The sequence below is a fragment of the Myxocyprinus asiaticus genome, chromosome 44 (genome assembly GCF_019703515.2).
Source record: "Myxocyprinus asiaticus isolate MX2 ecotype Aquarium Trade chromosome 44, UBuf_Myxa_2, whole genome shotgun sequence".
Taxonomy (NCBI): Eukaryota; Metazoa; Chordata; class Actinopteri; order Cypriniformes; family Catostomidae; genus Myxocyprinus; species Myxocyprinus asiaticus.
Window position 1 is genome coordinate 26,145,939 of NC_059387.1, and position 17,317 is coordinate 26,163,255.

Genomic DNA, 17,317 nt, shown 5'->3' on the forward strand with positions numbered 1-17,317 from the left:
CAAATAAATTTGCTACAGCAAGCACAGTTAGTCAAACATCAACTATTTTGGCAAAAATGCCCCAAAATGTAATAATAAAAAAAAAAAGATTAGGGCAAAAAGTGCCCCAGTAATGACTTCTTCTGACATATATATATAGTTCTTAAAATTCTATTTTACCCCTACATATTATCATATAATCAATGTTGATTTTAAGGGTTAAAGAGAATTTATTATAAATGTAAAGTTAATTAATTCTCAATGAATACATTTATAAAATGTAAGTGTGATTGGAAAAAAAGAAATGCCCTCATAAAGGTAAAAAAATGCCCCTGAAACTCAAATCCAGGGGTCAAAAATAAAAAAATTATTAAGTAATGTATGTTTTAAGCTCTTTTGTTTTGTGTTAATTTAGATTGGTTCAAGCTTTGTTTTAAGGTGCCAGCCCCCCCAAAATATGCACCCTGATTTTAGCCCCTCCTGATTTTACAGCTCTCTCGGACTATTTTACTCTTTCACCCCTTCTTCATTTCCTCTCTCTCTCTTGCTCTCTCTCTCTCTCTCTCTCTCTCTCTCTCTCTCTCCATTATTGAGCATTTGACACTAACAGGATTTCTTTTTTGGACGATAAAAAGTGGGGCCCCACAAACATGGGGGGCCTTCTTCTGAGCCAAATTCCTGATTTCCCAAGTGCAGTGGAGCATTGAATCAAGGCCTTGTAACTCTCAACGAAACCCCCCATGTTCTGAACAGCGTATATGATCGCACATTCATCTGAAGTCTGTCAAATCTTTACAGCCCCTGCAGCTTAGTTTTAAAATCCCTGAGGATGGAAAATCAACCCGAAGTTCCTATTGTTAGTTCTCAATTTAGCTTGCTATCAACACTATCAGTCTTGGAGTAGACTACACATAGTAATGCAGTGATATCAGAATTCAGCTTTATAACTGAAATGAACCTAAGGCTATGAAACTGCCCTGATGCTTTTTTGAAATGCAGAAATACATTCTAAACTAGATTATTATGTTCTGAAGAAAGCATCAGTTGCGCTTCCCTATGTAAAAATCTTCACTGCGATGCTAGGTTGTTGTGAGTGGTTGTCAGTATGTTGTTAAGCGGTTGCTAGGGTGTTCCGAGTGGCTGCAATTACCTAAATATTCTGATTAAAAAAAGAAGACACAGTAACTTTTATGCAGGGGCTCAGGTGAATCTGTGAATTGTTTATTTGAACTGATTCATATGAACTGTCCAAACAAACTGATTGACTAAAATTAATTGAAGTTCCCAATGCTAAATACAGGCCTAAATGAATTGGTGAATCGTTTGTTTTAACCGGTTCAATGATGAACCGTCCGAACAAACCAATTTATTTAAATGCTTATGGATGTCCCATTCCAATGAGAGAGAGAAGACATTTTAGGTACAGTAAGTGCATTTCATTACTGCCTCATTTGCTTGGCTGCCTTGTGCGCAATACAATGTGCAATACGATACAATTTTAAATGTTTGCTTAGAAACCTAAAAAAAAAAAAAACACAACTGAGGTAGGCCTATCATTCATTTCCATAGCACAAATGATTCGCGATGGGATATGCGTCAAAGTACAAAGGGATTGTTCACTCAAAAATGAAAATTCTTTCAAAAGGGGTTTGTTCAAATACCTAACCCTAGGTGTGAGCAATAGTAGTGATGCTTTTCTTAGCAAGCAACACTAAGGAAATACTGTATACCAAGCTATGCATCCATGAGAGAGGAGTTCCTGTGTGTCCAGGAGTTGCTTAAACATTGCTCCATGAACAGGGGAGTCAGTGGGGGAGTATGTTCTCTCTGGTTCAGGACATCGGTCAGTCATGGCGCCAGACAACTGTCATGTTTCATGAGCATGTTTCAACTTCATGCACTACCTCCCAAACCATTACCACCCCCACACACATACTAAAGCCCTCAGACTCATAAAAAAGATATTCAGATAACTTTGCTGATGTATAAATGTGGCAAGGTCACCCTACGCAATGAGTTTGTTAATATTTGGCTGCAGCTCTTCCTGGCGTCAGCTAAAACAAACCCAGTCAAATCTACACTCTGCATTCGCTTCTCCTGGAAAATCCCAAGTTTCCGGCCCGTCCACTGGTCGCCTGTCGCTTCTTTTCTTTTTTTCTCCTTCTTTGTGTTCCTCCTCCTCCCTTCCACTGTGCCTGTGCCAGATATGTGCAGATCCACATGGTTGCTTGTTGTATTGTTTAGGTTGCCTGCGAATCAGAGCAGGACATGTCAACACCACAGCCTTCAGAGATCGCAGTCCAACACAGCTGGCTGACAGAGATAGAGTGAAAGAGAGAATGAGACAGAATGGGTGTGGAGACAAAGAGAAATATTTGAATTAAGAACAAGCCTCTACAAGGTTCATACCATTGTTTCTATTGTTGTACTGTACATGCAAGGACATTTTGTTTAGCTGTATATACTGTAGTATAGCTTGACCCTGGAATTGCAATGTAAACATTCTCCTAATGCATGAACTGTATACGGTTAGTTGATAGCATGTTTTGCAAAACCTGCATGACTTTCTTTCTTCTCTAGAACACAAGAGTAGATGTTAGGCTGAGTGACAGCCTCAGTCACCATTCACTTTCATTGTATGGAAAAAAAGAAACAATGAAAGAGATTGGTGACTGAGACCATTCTGTATAACATCTCCTTTAATGTTCCACGGAGGATAGAATGTCACACAGATTTGGAACAACATGAGGGTAAGAAAAATAGTGACAGAATATGGACTTTTTGGGGTGAACTATCCCTTTAAATAGTTGTGGCGAGCCTTCTCCATTGTTGCTGAGTTTGACTTTTTCAGAGGAAGTCATAGTCATCGTCCCAGGAGATCACTAGAGAGGCCCGTTTGGTCACCTCCTTTCATATGCTCTTCATTATAGACACTGATCTAATCTCAGCATGACATATCTGGCACAAACAAGTCCATGAAATAAGAATATTGGGGAACTAGCTGATGCTTGTGTAGCGGGATGATGCTTTGGAAGGCCCCTGTCCTGCTCTGTTGTGAACCATTAATAACTCACATTGGGAGCCCCTTTAAAAGCATCTATAAATGGCAGGGGCACTTTAAGGTACCTCTGGGCCCATGGGCTCACTGGTCCACTGAAGCCCCCTTCAAGTTGCTGTTGGGGGTGGGGGAGGGAGCACTTCACGGATGCCTTTAACGGTTGCGCAGTGGGGGAACAAGCACTACACGGACGCCTTTAACAGTTGCGCAGAGGGGGAACAAGCACTACACGGACGCCTTTAACGGTTGGCACTCTCAACAACCGCGTCTCCTGCTGAAAGCATTTAAACGCACTCCTCCAGCTGGGCCCCATGGGAGTTGTAGGACCCTGGGCTTCAGCCCGTATAAGCCCCTGATAAATGGTAATGTGAGAGAACATGTAAGCACAGTTTGCCTCCATGTAGCACCTCCAGGTTAACAAGTAATATGCTTTGCTGGAAACAGTGGTGCTTTTCAAAGAGTTTTATTCCATAGTTATTATGTCTTTAAGCTTAATAATCATACGCAGGGACAAGGTAAAAACAGTCCTGTTTTTAATTAAATGTGTTCGGCTTTGCTACAATAATGGCGTACTTTGGAAACCTCATTTGTTGGCTTAGGATGGAGGGTACACGGTGTTAAAGGCATCATGTTGTTCCAGATCTGCATGACTGGAGATGTTAGGTAAACTGTTCAGTCTAAGTAAACATTCACTTTTATTGAACAGAAAAAAGTGCAATGGATGTTAATGGTGACTGAGACCAACTATTGCTAACATATTCTTTTGTGTTCCATGAAAGAAAGAAAGAAAGAAAGAAAGAAAGAAAGAAAGAAAGAGCTAGGGGTTTAGAACAACACAAGGGTGAGTAAGTGAATTGTGATTTTTGGGTGAACAATCCCTTGAAGTGACTTGGGACAAAGGGTGCACAGTGTTACTGTGGAATGCCATGAGCAAATAAATTTGTCATATAAATTATATATAGCATATATAAAGAGTTGAACATGCTTGGACAACAGCAAGACAAATTAGTCCCTCCTTTTTAGACCCCGAAATTTAGAATTGACACTGTTTTTAAAGGGGCCCTCCAAAACCTGTCAATTGGAGCTGATGGGAGTAATAGAATAGCTCTTTAAATCAGATGGCAAAAAAAAAAAGGCCAGCCCCAGAGAAGCACAATACACCGAATACCCCCTAGACTTTCTAAACTGGACCAGATTGCAACCACATGTTAGAAAACAAATACAGTCTGAATTGTTCATGTTTTCACGGAAAAAGAACAGAGCAACATTACAAAAAGAACAAAACATGAATCTGAATGAAAATAAATACGTCTTTTAAAACAAAACTGTTAACCCTTGACAATAAGGTTGTATCTACATTAGTAAACATGAACTAACAATGAACAATAATTTAACAGCATTTATTCAGCTTGGTTATTCGTAATTTCAAGATATACTAATTAATTTGTAAAAGTAAATGTTGCATATGTTATCATTAGGTTGTGCATTATGAACAAACATGACAACACAATCACACGGTAAGTCGACATATTGATACCGAACGTTCCAGTTCCCCTCTGTGTGGACATTTCACCCGAAAACTGGAGCTCACATGTGCCCATGCTTTCATAAACACTTCCCGCTTCGGCCACTGGGGGCAGTGGTTTGAATTTCGGTAAGCACAGAGCAAATTTACCTAAAGAACTTTTGATTTGCCATCACCAAATTCACAGTTAGATCAGTTTCCTTAGCATGAACTAACAATGAGCAATTGTATTTTCATAAATATTATATTGTAAAAAATATTAATCAAGAGTAAGAAATTATGTTAAAAATGTTTTTGAAATGCATTGTTAGTTCATGATACCTAATGTTACCACAAAACTCAAATGGATTTATTTAACAGAGCATGATCTTATGGGGAGAAGTTTGATGCTTTAGGAAACTTACACAAGTAATTACATGAAGTTATTGCATTGATCAGAAAAGCAAAAACGAAAGAGACTCTTTACATGCATAGCTTTTACATGAAAGTACAACATTCATGCACACACTGTTTCCTTGATAGTCAATGCTGCCCCGCCTCCATGTTTTTTCATATGTACAGAGTGAAGGAATTCTGCCTCAGCTTTTGTCTCGAGCTGCACTGTCACACGCAATAGTCAGCATGACAAGCTCTCACACCATGCAATATATCGGACTTCTGTTGCTGGCTGCAATTCTCCTCCAGACAATAGCTGTGGCTGTAACTTTCATATACTTCAGCAACGTTTTAACGACGGTAAGGGCCGTTTACATTATGCTTTTTATTCTCAATGCACGAGACCAGAACTGATCTGGTGCAAAGTTTTCTGAATGCGTTGTTGTGCATGTTGCGACACTGAAATGTAATATTTCAGAGCGAATCAATGCTGTTTGCACTGTTTCTAGATGAGAGAAAATGGAGTTGCTTGCAGAGGTTTATGTGCTTGCATTTTGTTTAGTGGAAAGATGCCAACAGGTCGCTCAGTGGAGCCTCAAGTACAAGTTAAGCAACCGCAGGCAGGCCAATTAATGGCAATGTGGAGTTAATAAAAAAATAAATGGTCATTAATAAAACTGTATTTTTGTGTATGCAAAAATAATATTTAACATTTCAAAGCAGTTATCGATTGATTATATATATAACATTTTATGTGCGCAAAAGATAATAATGAATATTTCAAGCAATTGTCATTTGATGAAATAAAAAATAAGAACATAAAATGTGTTCGTTGTTACATTGTGTACAAAAGATAATTTACATTTCATGCAAATTATAATTTGATGATTAAAACGTATATAATGGCACCATACTTTTGCAATTCATGCATGCAAAAGATAATATTTCAAGCAATTATCTTTAGATTATACATAAAAAAATAAGCACATAAAATTGTTCATTTTTACATTCTATGCGTACAAAAAGGTAATTAAAATTTCAAGTAAATTATAATTTGATAAAAAGGCACATGATAGCTTCATTTTGCAATTTATATAAACAAATTATGATAATTACATTTTCAAGAAATTAAAATGTATTAATAAAAGAAAATCACATATTTGCATATTATGTGTGCGAAACAATCATTCTGATTTCCTGCAGTACATAATCCTCTCTTTATAAGCAGCATTTTTACCTGGTTCTGAAGCAGAATATTATTATTTTTTATTTTTTTTTTTTTATACTTAACTTTAACACTTATTACTTACATTTTAATACTTTGTTTATATGTTTCATTGAAATCAAAATAATTGTTTATACGCAGATGAAAGAAACTTTCTCCAAGAGCAGTGTTTCGTGCCTGATGCGCGCCAACCTCAGGACGATAAAGGGTCAGGAGTTAAACGCGGCGGAGGGAAAAGACGACCCCTGCTGGCAGGTCACGCAACAGCTCCACTTTCTGATTGAAAAGGTATCATTTTCCGAAGGGGACCGTGAAGTCATAAAGCTGGCCAGGGGATATACGATGAATGAGTCCTTTTATGGCTTTGATCGTTTTTTCTTTTTTAATTAATAGAGGAGTTTTCTTCATTTTTCTAAGCTTAAGATGAATGCAAATAAAGGAAAAGCAAATATCCGCTATAATGCTAAAGAATTGCTCTTTTCACAACTTTCAATGTGAGATTTAAAATGTTGGCCTAACCTTATTTTTATTGTAATGTGTGTTTTTTTTTTAATGTATTTCTTTTTTTAACAGTCAATGTCCAGTCGTTATCAGAAAGAAATTTCATCAGCCGTCAAAGGTATGTCTAAAGTTAGAGCTGGCTTAAATTAGAATAAAATAGTTACAAGCACAGTTCACCCAAAAATGAAAAATCTGTTATCATTTAATCACCCTTGTTTTGTTCCAAACCCGTTTGACTTTCTTTCTTCTGTAGAACGCAAAAGGAGATATTTGGCAGAATGTTAGTCTCAGTCACCATTCACTTTTGTTGGATCTTTTTATCCGTACAATGAAAGTGAAAGGTGAATGAAGCTGTCTTTCTGCCTAATATCTTTTTTTGTGTGTTCTAAGGAAGAAAGTTATACAGGTTTAGAATGAGGATGAGTGTGAGTAAATTACGACAGAATTTTCATTTTTAGTGAACTGTCCCTTTAAAGGAATATTCTGGGTTTATACTAGTTAAGCTCAATCAGCAGCATTTGTGGCATAATATTGATTACCATAAAAATACATTTTGACTTGCCCCTCTTTTTCTTTAAAAAAAGCACAAATCTGGGTTCCAGTGAGGGACTTACAATGGAAGTGAATGGGGGCTGATTTTTGAATATTAAAATACTCACTTTTTCAAAAGTACAGCCACAAGACACAAACAATATGCATGTAAACATGATTTTAGTGTAATAAAATGGCTTACTTACCTTTTCTGTGTAAAGTTATAGTGATGATGATGTTATGTCAACAAACCCTAAAATGACTGTAAAAATTATGATTTAAACAACTTTATAGCTCAAATAATACATGAGTTTCAACAGAAGAATTAATGTTAGTGCATTTATAAAATTATAAGCTTCACATTTTCACCTTTAAACCCTCCAAAAATTGGCTCCATTCACTTCCATTGTAAGTGCCTCACTGTAACCTCGATTTTTGCTTTTTTAAAGAAAAGGAGGGACGATTCAAAGTCATTTTTTGTGGTAATAAACATTATGCCACAAATGCTGTCAATTGAGTTTAACTTGTATTGAACCCAGAATATTCCTTTAAGGCTAAGATTAAAGAGAATTAACCTTTAGGATTTTTACAGATGAAGTCTCTCGTGTACTCCCCTCATTGGTGATCCAAGACCAAGACGATTCCCCTCGGCCTAAGATAGCAGCACATGTGACAGGCAGCTACACACCCGATACCGAAAAAGATGGAGGAGGTATGTATCTCATTCCAGGAAAATCTCCTCAGGCTTAACATTGTTGATAGCTGCTGGGATTTAATGTTGAACTTTTGATCTTGAATATGCAAATTTGTTTTTGTACTTTTGTATTAAAACAACCTTACTGATAAATAAAGTGACCATAGGAGAGTTTTAACAACTCAATAACAACTCAAGCGTATTTATGTCGTGGTCATAGTCCATGCTCACCTGCTCTATGGAGGTAAAATAAAAATAAACCACACTGAGTTATGCTGACTTGATTGGCTGAAGTCCAGATCAGATAGAAAAGCGCACAACTATGTAACAATCTTCAACTGCGCTGAACAATGCCTGCGTCCCTGCAAGTAAACATTGTTTTCATAGTAGCGTCCTTGGAAAAAAGCTCATAAAACTTTGTCGGCTTTTTTGTAGGACAGAGGAAAATTTACAAGTTCCTCTAAAGTCCCACACACTGTGTTTCATCATATCTCTATGGCAATTTGCCTAAAACAAAAAGCATGTTAGTAAATTGAGCCGAGTCTTTGAAACAAGTACCCCTTTCCGTTCTTCTGCCAAACTCTGAAACAATGCAGCTTTTCTGTCAAAAGACCCATAATCCTTCTCTTTGGCTTGACAATGCAGGTCTACCGAACAGGAAGGGCTACGGCCAGAAGATTCAATCGTGGGAATCTGAAAAGGGTCTGGCTTTCCTCCAGAATGTAGAGTTAAGTGATGGAGAATTGGTGGTGCCACAGGCTGGCCTATACTACATCTACTCCCAAACTTACTTCAGACACACGCTAATCGAGGAAGACGAAAGTGACAAGGAGGTAGAAGGCACTTCGGGCGAGTCTGTTCGGGGCAAACCGATGCTACAGTATGTTTACAAAAAAGTGAGCTCGTACCCAGTGCCTATTCTGCTAATGAAGAACGCACGGACGACATGCTGGTCCCGTGACACGGAATATGGGCTGTATTCCATCTACCAAGCTGGGCTTTTTCAGTTAGGAGGAGGGGACAGGGTGTTTGTGACAGTCAGCAACGTGAGCACTATCGACATGGATGAGAAGTCAAGTTTCTTCGGTGCATTCTTAGTAAGCTAAGCGCAAAAGTGATGCACAATGGAAAAACGCACCTCTCGGTTTGTTTTGAGTGCCGCTCTACAAGATGAGCGACAAGACTCAGCTTGCTCGGTATTTTTACCAAAGCTATCTTTGAAAGGCAGCCAAATGCCTTAAAACATTTGGATGTGCTGGCCGAGATGCACTGTCTCTTGTCAAAACAGTTAACTTTGATTGATGAGATGTTTGAAGGGTGTAAATATTTGGCACTTTTTTTTACGTTTGGCCTGCAAATCTAGTCATAAATCAGTTTCTAGGTGAAATCTGTGTTGGAATGGAATGGAATGCCCTGCGAGAGGAGAGGCGAGAACTCATCACATCTGTCTGCAGGAGCAAAAGAAATGCAAGGGGCTTGCCAGGTCATTTGGACGCAAGTCGTTTGGACACGGTGGATCACTTTGGTGTGTCTGTCTGGGCAGGAAAGGAAGGTGTGACTATGTGCAAGTGTGCCTTAGGATGAGCTGTAGGCTTTCCTTGGATCTGTGACTTCATGTTGCAATTACATTTTCTTCATATGTGTAAATAGCAGAGCTAAACTGCATATTTTGGGACATTGAAATACGTGAAAAGAGACTTTTCATTGTTTTGGCTTTAAAGGCGAAGCGTGTAATTTCTATCATCACCAAACAGAATTGCACAAACAATGACCTGGTCTGCTGAACACTTCCCCCATCTTCCATTGGCTGGACTAACAGTGTCCCAACCCAAACTCACGCCATTGGTTGAGCCAGTGTTGCTGTGTCAGCTGGTAGGACACTCAAACAAACAGAATGTTTTGAAAGAACCAATGAGCCACAGTGTTATACTTTTCAGAGGAATCAACCTACGAATAGCCTACTTAAACTGTAGTTGACCCTACATATTAAGCTGGGATAGAAGAAAATATTTTAACATCCAAATGATTACACACTTCACCTTTAAGAATGGCCCAAATTTAAACACACTCTTGTGATGTGATCTCTGTATTTTATAAATCATTCCTTGATTGTATTTTTGAGGTATTGTGATTGTCTGTGTTGGCACTATTACTGTGTGTGTCTGTATGTGTGAGTATGTTCATTATTTTTTACAGCATAATTCATTCCAAGTGCTCTCCAGCACTCCCGTTTTCTTGGTAAGCATGAATCTATGACTGTACATAACCAAAATGTGAAAATCACTGTGACATTTTGTTAAAGGGTAAATTGTCTTGTACATAATTTCTTTTGTATATACATTTACCATTGCCAAATATATGAGGAATGTACAGATGTAAAAATGCTACACCTGAGACCACACTAAATAAAGTCTTTTCACTATTTCTGAACAAAATCCTCATCATTTTTAGTACAAGAATGTCAGACTAGTTTAGTAATAAGAGTTGTAGTATATTCTGTGTAGTATTTCATTTTTTATTATTACATGTTAATCTAAATCTAAAACTCTGAAAAAACTTCAGTTCTTCACTTCTGGACCCCAAAATTATAATTCTTTCATCGTTTACTCACCCTCATGCTGTCTTAAACTCATATAACTTTACTCTGCGGAACACAAACAAATATTTTTTGAGGTACATATGATGTCTTTGTCCATAGGCCTGCAATATAAGTCAAAAACTTTCAAGCTCCAAAGTTTTAAAGGCAGCATAAAGGTAATCCAATTGACTCCAGTGTTTAATCCAAGTCTTCTGAAGTGATACGATCGGTTTTTGGTTGAGAAACAGACAAAAATATTACTCTTTTTCACTATAAATCCTGATATCTGCAGTCATGAGAAAAGCTCATTCACACTTCCTCTCGCTTGACCTATGTGCAGACGTAGATTAAATTACTAAAGTCGTATGGATTACCTTTATGTCCTTTTTTTCATTGTGCGGATAAACAAACATCATATTCTTATATTATAAAAAAAATATTTGGTTGTGATCAGCAGAATAAATAAAGTTATAGGAGTTTGAGACATAAGGTGAGTAAATGATTTTGGGGTGAACTATCCCTTTAAATATATTGTTGGTAAACCAAGGGAAATTAGGACAGAAACTATTTTAATATGGCACATGCTGAGTTGTAAAATACATTTATAATGCACAATTATAATTGTAATATACCAGCTATATAATTATATTAACAGTTTAAAAAAAGGTACATTTCAGTTTAGTTTTATTGAACGTTTAAGGCCAACGATCAGTGACTGTTTCTTTTGCTATAATTGCAGGTTTTTGCAAATTATTGAAGAATATACAGAAAGTGTAGGGAAAATCTAAAATTAAACAAATATTTTTCATAAGAAGTTGTCACGTAATATTAAATAAGCATCACTGCTGAGTAAATTTACATAAAGACTGTTTTGGAATTATAAGGTTTAACTAACATTACTCTTAATATATTCCTGATATTTGAGTTATCCACTCAAATATTAGTTCCATCTACTGAACTATTAGGTTTTTATTTTATGTCTGCTTTTCAATCAAAACATTTGTTTCCTGTTATTGCTACATGGATATTTTATTATTTTGGAGGGACACAGAAATTATTTGACTTCTTAAGGTGTGAAACCTGGTAAATTATCTCAAGCTTTAATATGGATCAAATGCTTTTTGTCTGTTGCCCCCTTATGGTAGATGCATTACTTAACCCATAGATTTGTTTGTTTACTTAATTCAGTCTTTTAATTAGGACACCTGATTCCTAACTCATTTTTGTGTGTGAAAAATAAGCATTTGTTATCTCTGATGTTTTAGTTGCAATATATATTGTTTCAAAGGTAGGTTACTACGAAAACGGATCAGTTTATAACATTTACACAGTATTTATGGATTCCATGTTCAACTGGCACAAAGAACAGTGCTTACCTTAGCAATAATAGTTCCCAAGATTAAATGTGAATTAATTACCTATTATAAGTGCATGCATCATTCAACACCATGACAGCCCTTATAAAACGATAATGTGTCATGTTGCTAAAACTTGCATTCCTACTGTATTGCATAAAGTGAAGAAACACTATTGAGGATCTTTCTGCCAACTGCCATTTAACAATACAATACCTGCTCATTAGGGTATACGCACCTGCATGTCACACCTGAACATCACCTCAGTATAAACATTGCACATGTACAGTCACTGAACAGTTGCATTTACAAGTTATGCACTCACATATGGACAGCATATGTTTCATTGCAGTGCCTTGCTCTGATTGTAATACACTGTTGTAATTGTTTGCAGCACCCATTGTTAAACAGCACTATATCTATGTGCAGCTGTGTTTTGTTTCTAATCTTTCTGTGATCTTAATGTGCAACCAGCTTTATCATGCAACCACCTTTCTAAACATGTCAATATGATTTATACAATCTCAATCAGAAGTTATGGTTTGTGATTTTTAAGCAGGTCATTTAGAGTACATTCATTCATAAGGAATTTGTGAAATGACAGACACGAGTCGTGTTAGGATTTTTCTTTTTTGTGGAAATATGTTACATTTATATTACAGGTATTTAAATGCCCCAAGGGAAAAATAACAGTTTGAGACAACAAAACTAGCACAATCAGGACAACAACATAATTTAGACAGAAAACCGTACATACTGCATTTGTGACTTACATCTGTAGAAATGATGTCCAGATGATGCCCTGGGTGGACCATAATCTATGTTAAGTGATACCCAATAAATACTGCAAATGTTGTTAATGTAACTTAAAAAATATATCATAAAATGTACTTTTTAATTGAATTTCATAAGTCTGTGTACAAAACATTTTTATAAATACTCCCAGTCTCTACTGATGCTGTAGGGTACCATTTCATTTAACACATCTCTTCTCCTAACCTACCAACTGAAAATCTTCCATATATGCACATAGCGTGACCCACAACAATGAGGTCAAGTATATTTTGCCAAAGATCATGCCTTACAGATCACTTGTACAACAATGTAAAAAAGGATGACCTTTACCAAATGAAAACAGTATCCTGTTTTATCTCTCACCTGAACTTACAATGGTGTGCAAGAAAACCAGAATAGTAGTACAAATGATTTAAAGGCAAGAGCTTCAGCAATAACTAGTTTAATGAATAGTTTAATGAAATAGTTTAGTGAACTGGAACAGAATCACGGTAGCTGCCTTATCACTGAATCTGCTGGCATCAGCCCCTCGGTACAGTGCCACCACACTGACACACAAGTCGATTTGAAATAAGGGGGGGGGGGGGGGGTTAAGAAGAATCTTCCGGAGCTCAGTCAAACCTCATGTCTAATGGTTCATCAAATCCTTTGTCTTCGTGTGGTCCTGTTGCCAAGAAGGAGGCCACAGGTGAGCCAGCAGCTGTGGAGACATTAAGCATCCCAGCTGCCCCACTACCAGCAGCATTGCGCACTGCGATGCTGGTGACGTTGATGCCCAAAGTGAGTCTTGTCTGCTCGAGGGCTTTCTCTGGCACGGCAAAGGCCTCCAGTTTCTTTTCACCATTGGCCATGTAGGAGTTCTGGCAGCCCCTGCATATGCAGTCCAGACAAGCTTTGCGGTTGGAGTAACAAGGGCATCGCTGTCCACGGCAAGTAAGAACACTTGGGTTTTGAGTCGCTCTGCCGCACTTGCAGCCCTTTTTCTCCTGTGCCTTTTTATAAACCACTTTCGTGGGGCTCCCTGGAATAAGGGTGGAACTCATAATCCGTTCTTTCGTCTTGTCCTTTGTCTTGGGAGTTCCCTGTTTAGACTTTGTGTACGCCTTTTTGGGTCCATGGTGGTCAAGGGTCTTTTTGACATTTTTAGCGGGCACCAGTAAGGTCTTGCCTACTTTCGACAGGCCCCCACCATTGGGCACTGCTGCCATGAGGGGGATAGTCTGAGCTGGGGATTTAGGTTCACACTTGACAGGAATGGGGGCAGAGGTGCCCAACGTAGGGCCCCGGATGAAGGTGGAAATGGGTAGGGGTTGAATTTTTTCACTGTCACTTTCCGACCGAGAGCGCTTCCGACTGGACGACGGCACTCTTGGTGTCACCGCGGAACAGGATATTCCTGAAGGTTGTGGATTTTTCTGGGATGTTGGGTACTGGGGCAGGAGAACTTCTTGTGAATCGTGTGGGAGTGAGGAGAGCTGCCGAGTTGAGTCTACAGAGGTGGTTGAACAACCAAATGGTCCATTCAAGTTTCCCGAAGGTTCAAGGGTTGACTGTAAGACAACAGGACATTCATCCTGGGGTACATGGTCTGGTTCTAGAGTCCTGAGCACCTCCTCTACACTCAAGAGGAGAGTGCCGCCATCATGCTTAATATCCTCTCCGAACCCACAAATGTCCATGGTAGTAGTACATAGCTCCTCGCCAGCAGCGGCCACGGCTTCACACACAGGGATCTCATTTGTGAAACTTTCTTGTTTCACCACCTCGTCCCCACTCTCGCCCCTGTCTGGAACATCTGTCTCTAGTGAAGGTAAGCTGGCAGTCAATTCCTCCACATTGGTTAAACCGTTACAGTCTTGTAGTCCATTTACCCCTAGAGGACTAAGGTCTTGTTCCTTGATCTCATTCAAAGGGGACTGGCCCTCATCAGGGAGTGTTTCTGATGTCGAGGGTGTAGGGGACTGGTTTGCCAAGCTCAGAGAGAGTGACTCCTCCCCCTGCCTACTGTCCAAAGAGAGGCCTTCATTCACTAGAGCCAGTATCTCTGGAGCCCCTTCCACTGCACTTGAAATGTGCTGGGAGAGAGGAGACTCTGCAATGTACTCGCAGAGCTTTCTGTAGCAGTCGACCAAGATGCACAGCTGCTTATTCTCTTCAAACTGCTCATAGTCTTTACACCAGCTGCACGATGGTTTCATCATCATCTTTTTGCCTTTACAAGATTTACATACATAGTGCTGGCACGATGAGTTGGTAGGAGCAATTGGATCTAGTAGCAAATTTCCTGAGAGAAGAAATAAAACAATTTTAGACCATGAAAAAACTTGATAGCTTATTTAAAAACACATCAACATACAAATTCTTCCTTACATTTCTAACTGGGGCTATTTATCCACAGTCTTACTAAATGTGTTGCTCATATACTATGTCGATTTAAAAATACCATTCAACATTGCAATTAGATTGTATCTTTGTAGCTCCCAAACAAGATTAAAGGAATATACCAAAATTAAGCTCAATCGACAGCATTCACTACCATTGTAAGTCCCTCAAAGTAACCCAGATTTTTGTTTTTCTTAAAGAAAAGGAGGTACAAGTCGAAATTAATTTTTGTAGTAAATTAGAGTGACTAGCAGTGTCACAGTGACAGGTGTGATATTTCATAGCACCCATTTCTTTTATTTCTTTCAGGGAATAGCGACATGTTCTGCTTTTCATTTAATAAAAAATAGCTTACATCGCCTTTATCTTGAACATTCCTTTAGATAAATAACATTCTATTGTATACAGTACATATCATCGAGGGTTCTGCAACATTAAAAAAAAATACACATATGGTCACGTGATATTACATGATGTAGCTCATATTATATATACGGCATATGGTTATGCAAACACAGTTGCAGCCTCCTATTAAACACCATGCACACCTATCATATAAACATGCCTTGATTGACAGAAATATTCCGATTGCCATTTTATTGGGAGATAAGAAATGTGCTATAATTGTTTGGATTCAGTATCAAGTACAAAAAAAAAAAAAAAGCAGACAAAAATCTAGCTTATACCAAATAATCATATATATATACACATGTGCATATGCTGCTGTTCTCATTGTGGGCCAGGAATGTGTGGAATCTATGGGGGTGTGTCTTGGTCGGTGGAGGTACGGGGGAGCATGAGGAGCTATGAGCATGCAGTGATCAAGCAGAATAAAAAATGACTCTCACCACACACAAGGCAGGAGAGAGACTGTCTGAAAAAAGGCAAGAGCTTATAGATTTCCGCCAAAGCCTGGGGGTCCTCTGGATCGCACTGCAGCACCGACCGACAAGCTGACACGTAGAGAGTGGTCGCATTCACTGGGTTCATCTCAGCAGTGTCGCGCTAGACAGATCCACTTCGGGGAGGAAAAAACAACAACAGAAAAGGAGCGACAGTACAAGGCTTCAATCCCGCCAACAGCCCACGTTTCATCAGTGTTGATGAACCTGGGCTTGTGATTCAGTCGAGCGTGAAACGCTGAGAGTGCTTTATGCATGCGAAGATTAAATCAGATATTCAACTGTCGGTGCACAAGCACGCAAAATGCGTCTTTATTCAGGAGCATTCATTAACACCACTCCATCTTAACGTTTGCCCCTCTTCCACGGTACGAAATACGCCCAAATCATCATCACCGTCGGATAAAAGAGCACCCACGTCGATCCAATTCGAAAACCATTCACCGATGCATTTGCAAAATACGCTCAGAGATACTCCATAAAACACAACTGGTGTTACCGTTTCGATTTAAAATTCAAAACAACAACACGCTGGTGGCGCTCTTCACCCCTCCGCGCCTCCAAAATAACCACCAAATTCAAACAGGGAGCCAAGATGATTCTCTCCTTCTTCTATCGGATCCTGTATTTGAGTAGTCCTTATTTGCAATGCAATTCCAGTGGATTATTTATTATTTTAGTCGCGCATATGCGAAGGACTGGACGCGAGCACAGTCACTCTGTTATTGTCCGCTGCTCTTCATGGCGCTGGTGCTGCAAAAAGAAAACAGGCCGCTTTGTGTGTGTACCAGGTCTTCCAATGCGCGCAAAACAAGTGGGGTTAGTGTGCCAGTGGGTCGCCATGCATGCTTGCAATGTAACTGCGGGTCGCGTGCAACGAAGAGCCTCAAGTTTAACGTCCGTTTTTTTGTAAATTACACCGGTCGACAGTGTGAACTGCGCCTCCAGGATATCAGGAACAAAAATAGGCCGCTTCTCTTCTTTCTAGGATTTATTCTGCCGTTTTCCTTGCGTTTTAGACGAGCTGGAAGTGTTAAGACTGATATAAATAGACGAATTTAATATCCACGCCATAAATGCACAAATAATTCCTTTGAAGAAAATTATACAAGCATATATTCAATAGCGATATTGAAATGTATATGTATTTGAAAATGCTTCTCCCCTCCCTTCCTCGCCGCATTAGAACAGGGAGGGGGCGCTGCTGTCCACATCTCGCGAGAAACAAGGCAAGGAGGGCTATGAGCTGCCGCTCTGGTCTCGCGATACTATCATCAACTTGAGAGACTAACGTCGCCATCTCGCGAGAAGAGATCGCAAACCCGTGTGGGCGACTGGTTCCCTTGGTTACATAAAACGTTATGTGTGTGTGTGGAGCGTGGCTCACCAAGAGTAAAGACGTCCAGTGATTAACAGA

At 39.0% G+C, this 17,317-nt stretch overlaps 2 protein-coding genes across 2 annotated transcripts; one reads left to right on the forward strand and one right to left on the reverse strand.

Moving 5' to 3' along the window:
• The first annotated feature begins 5,133 nt into the window (after nt 1–5,133).
• On the forward strand, nt 5,134–10,310 carry LOC127434500 (tumor necrosis factor ligand superfamily member 10-like). Its single transcript, XM_051687328.1, has 5 exons — nt 5,134–5,297; nt 6,304–6,450; nt 6,736–6,781; nt 7,787–7,906; nt 8,534–10,310. Exons 1-5 carry the CDS (start codon nt 5,184–5,186, stop codon nt 8,992–8,994), a joined length of 888 nt encoding a protein of 295 aa, XP_051543288.1. The 5' UTR covers nt 5,134–5,183; the 3' UTR covers nt 8,995–10,310.
• A 2,127-nt stretch (nt 10,311–12,437) lies between these two features.
• LOC127434495 (E3 ubiquitin-protein ligase MSL2-like) lies at nt 12,438–17,088 on the reverse strand. Its single transcript, XM_051687322.1, has 2 exons — nt 15,847–17,088; nt 12,438–14,900 (listed from the first exon to the last, which is right to left on the reverse strand). Exons 1-2 carry the CDS (start codon nt 15,986–15,988, stop codon nt 13,228–13,230), a joined length of 1,815 nt encoding a protein of 604 aa, XP_051543282.1. The 5' UTR covers nt 15,989–17,088; the 3' UTR covers nt 12,438–13,227.
• Between the last annotated feature and the right edge of the window lie 229 nt (nt 17,089–17,317).

Excerpts from the sequence above, each read along its gene's own strand:
- LOC127434500 (XM_051687328.1), top strand. The coding sequence starts at position 5,184 with ATGACAAGCTCTCACACCATGCAATATATCGGACTTCTGTTGCTGGCT. Across the intron at positions 6,782-7,786 it reads AATTTCATCAGCCGTCAAAG|ATGAAGTCTCTCGTGTACTC; the intron begins GTATGTCTAAAG and ends GGATTTTTACAG. Across the intron at positions 7,907-8,533 it reads TACCGAAAAAGATGGAGGAG|GTCTACCGAACAGGAAGGGC; the intron begins GTATGTATCTCA and ends TTGACAATGCAG.
- LOC127434495 (XM_051687322.1), bottom strand. The coding sequence starts at position 15,988 with ATGAACCCAGTGAATGCGACCACTCTCTACGTGTCAGCTTGTCGGTCG. Across the intron at positions 14,901-15,846 it reads TCTCTCCTGCCTTGTGTGTG|GAAATTTGCTACTAGATCCA; the intron begins GTGAGAGTCATT and ends TTCTTCTCTCAG.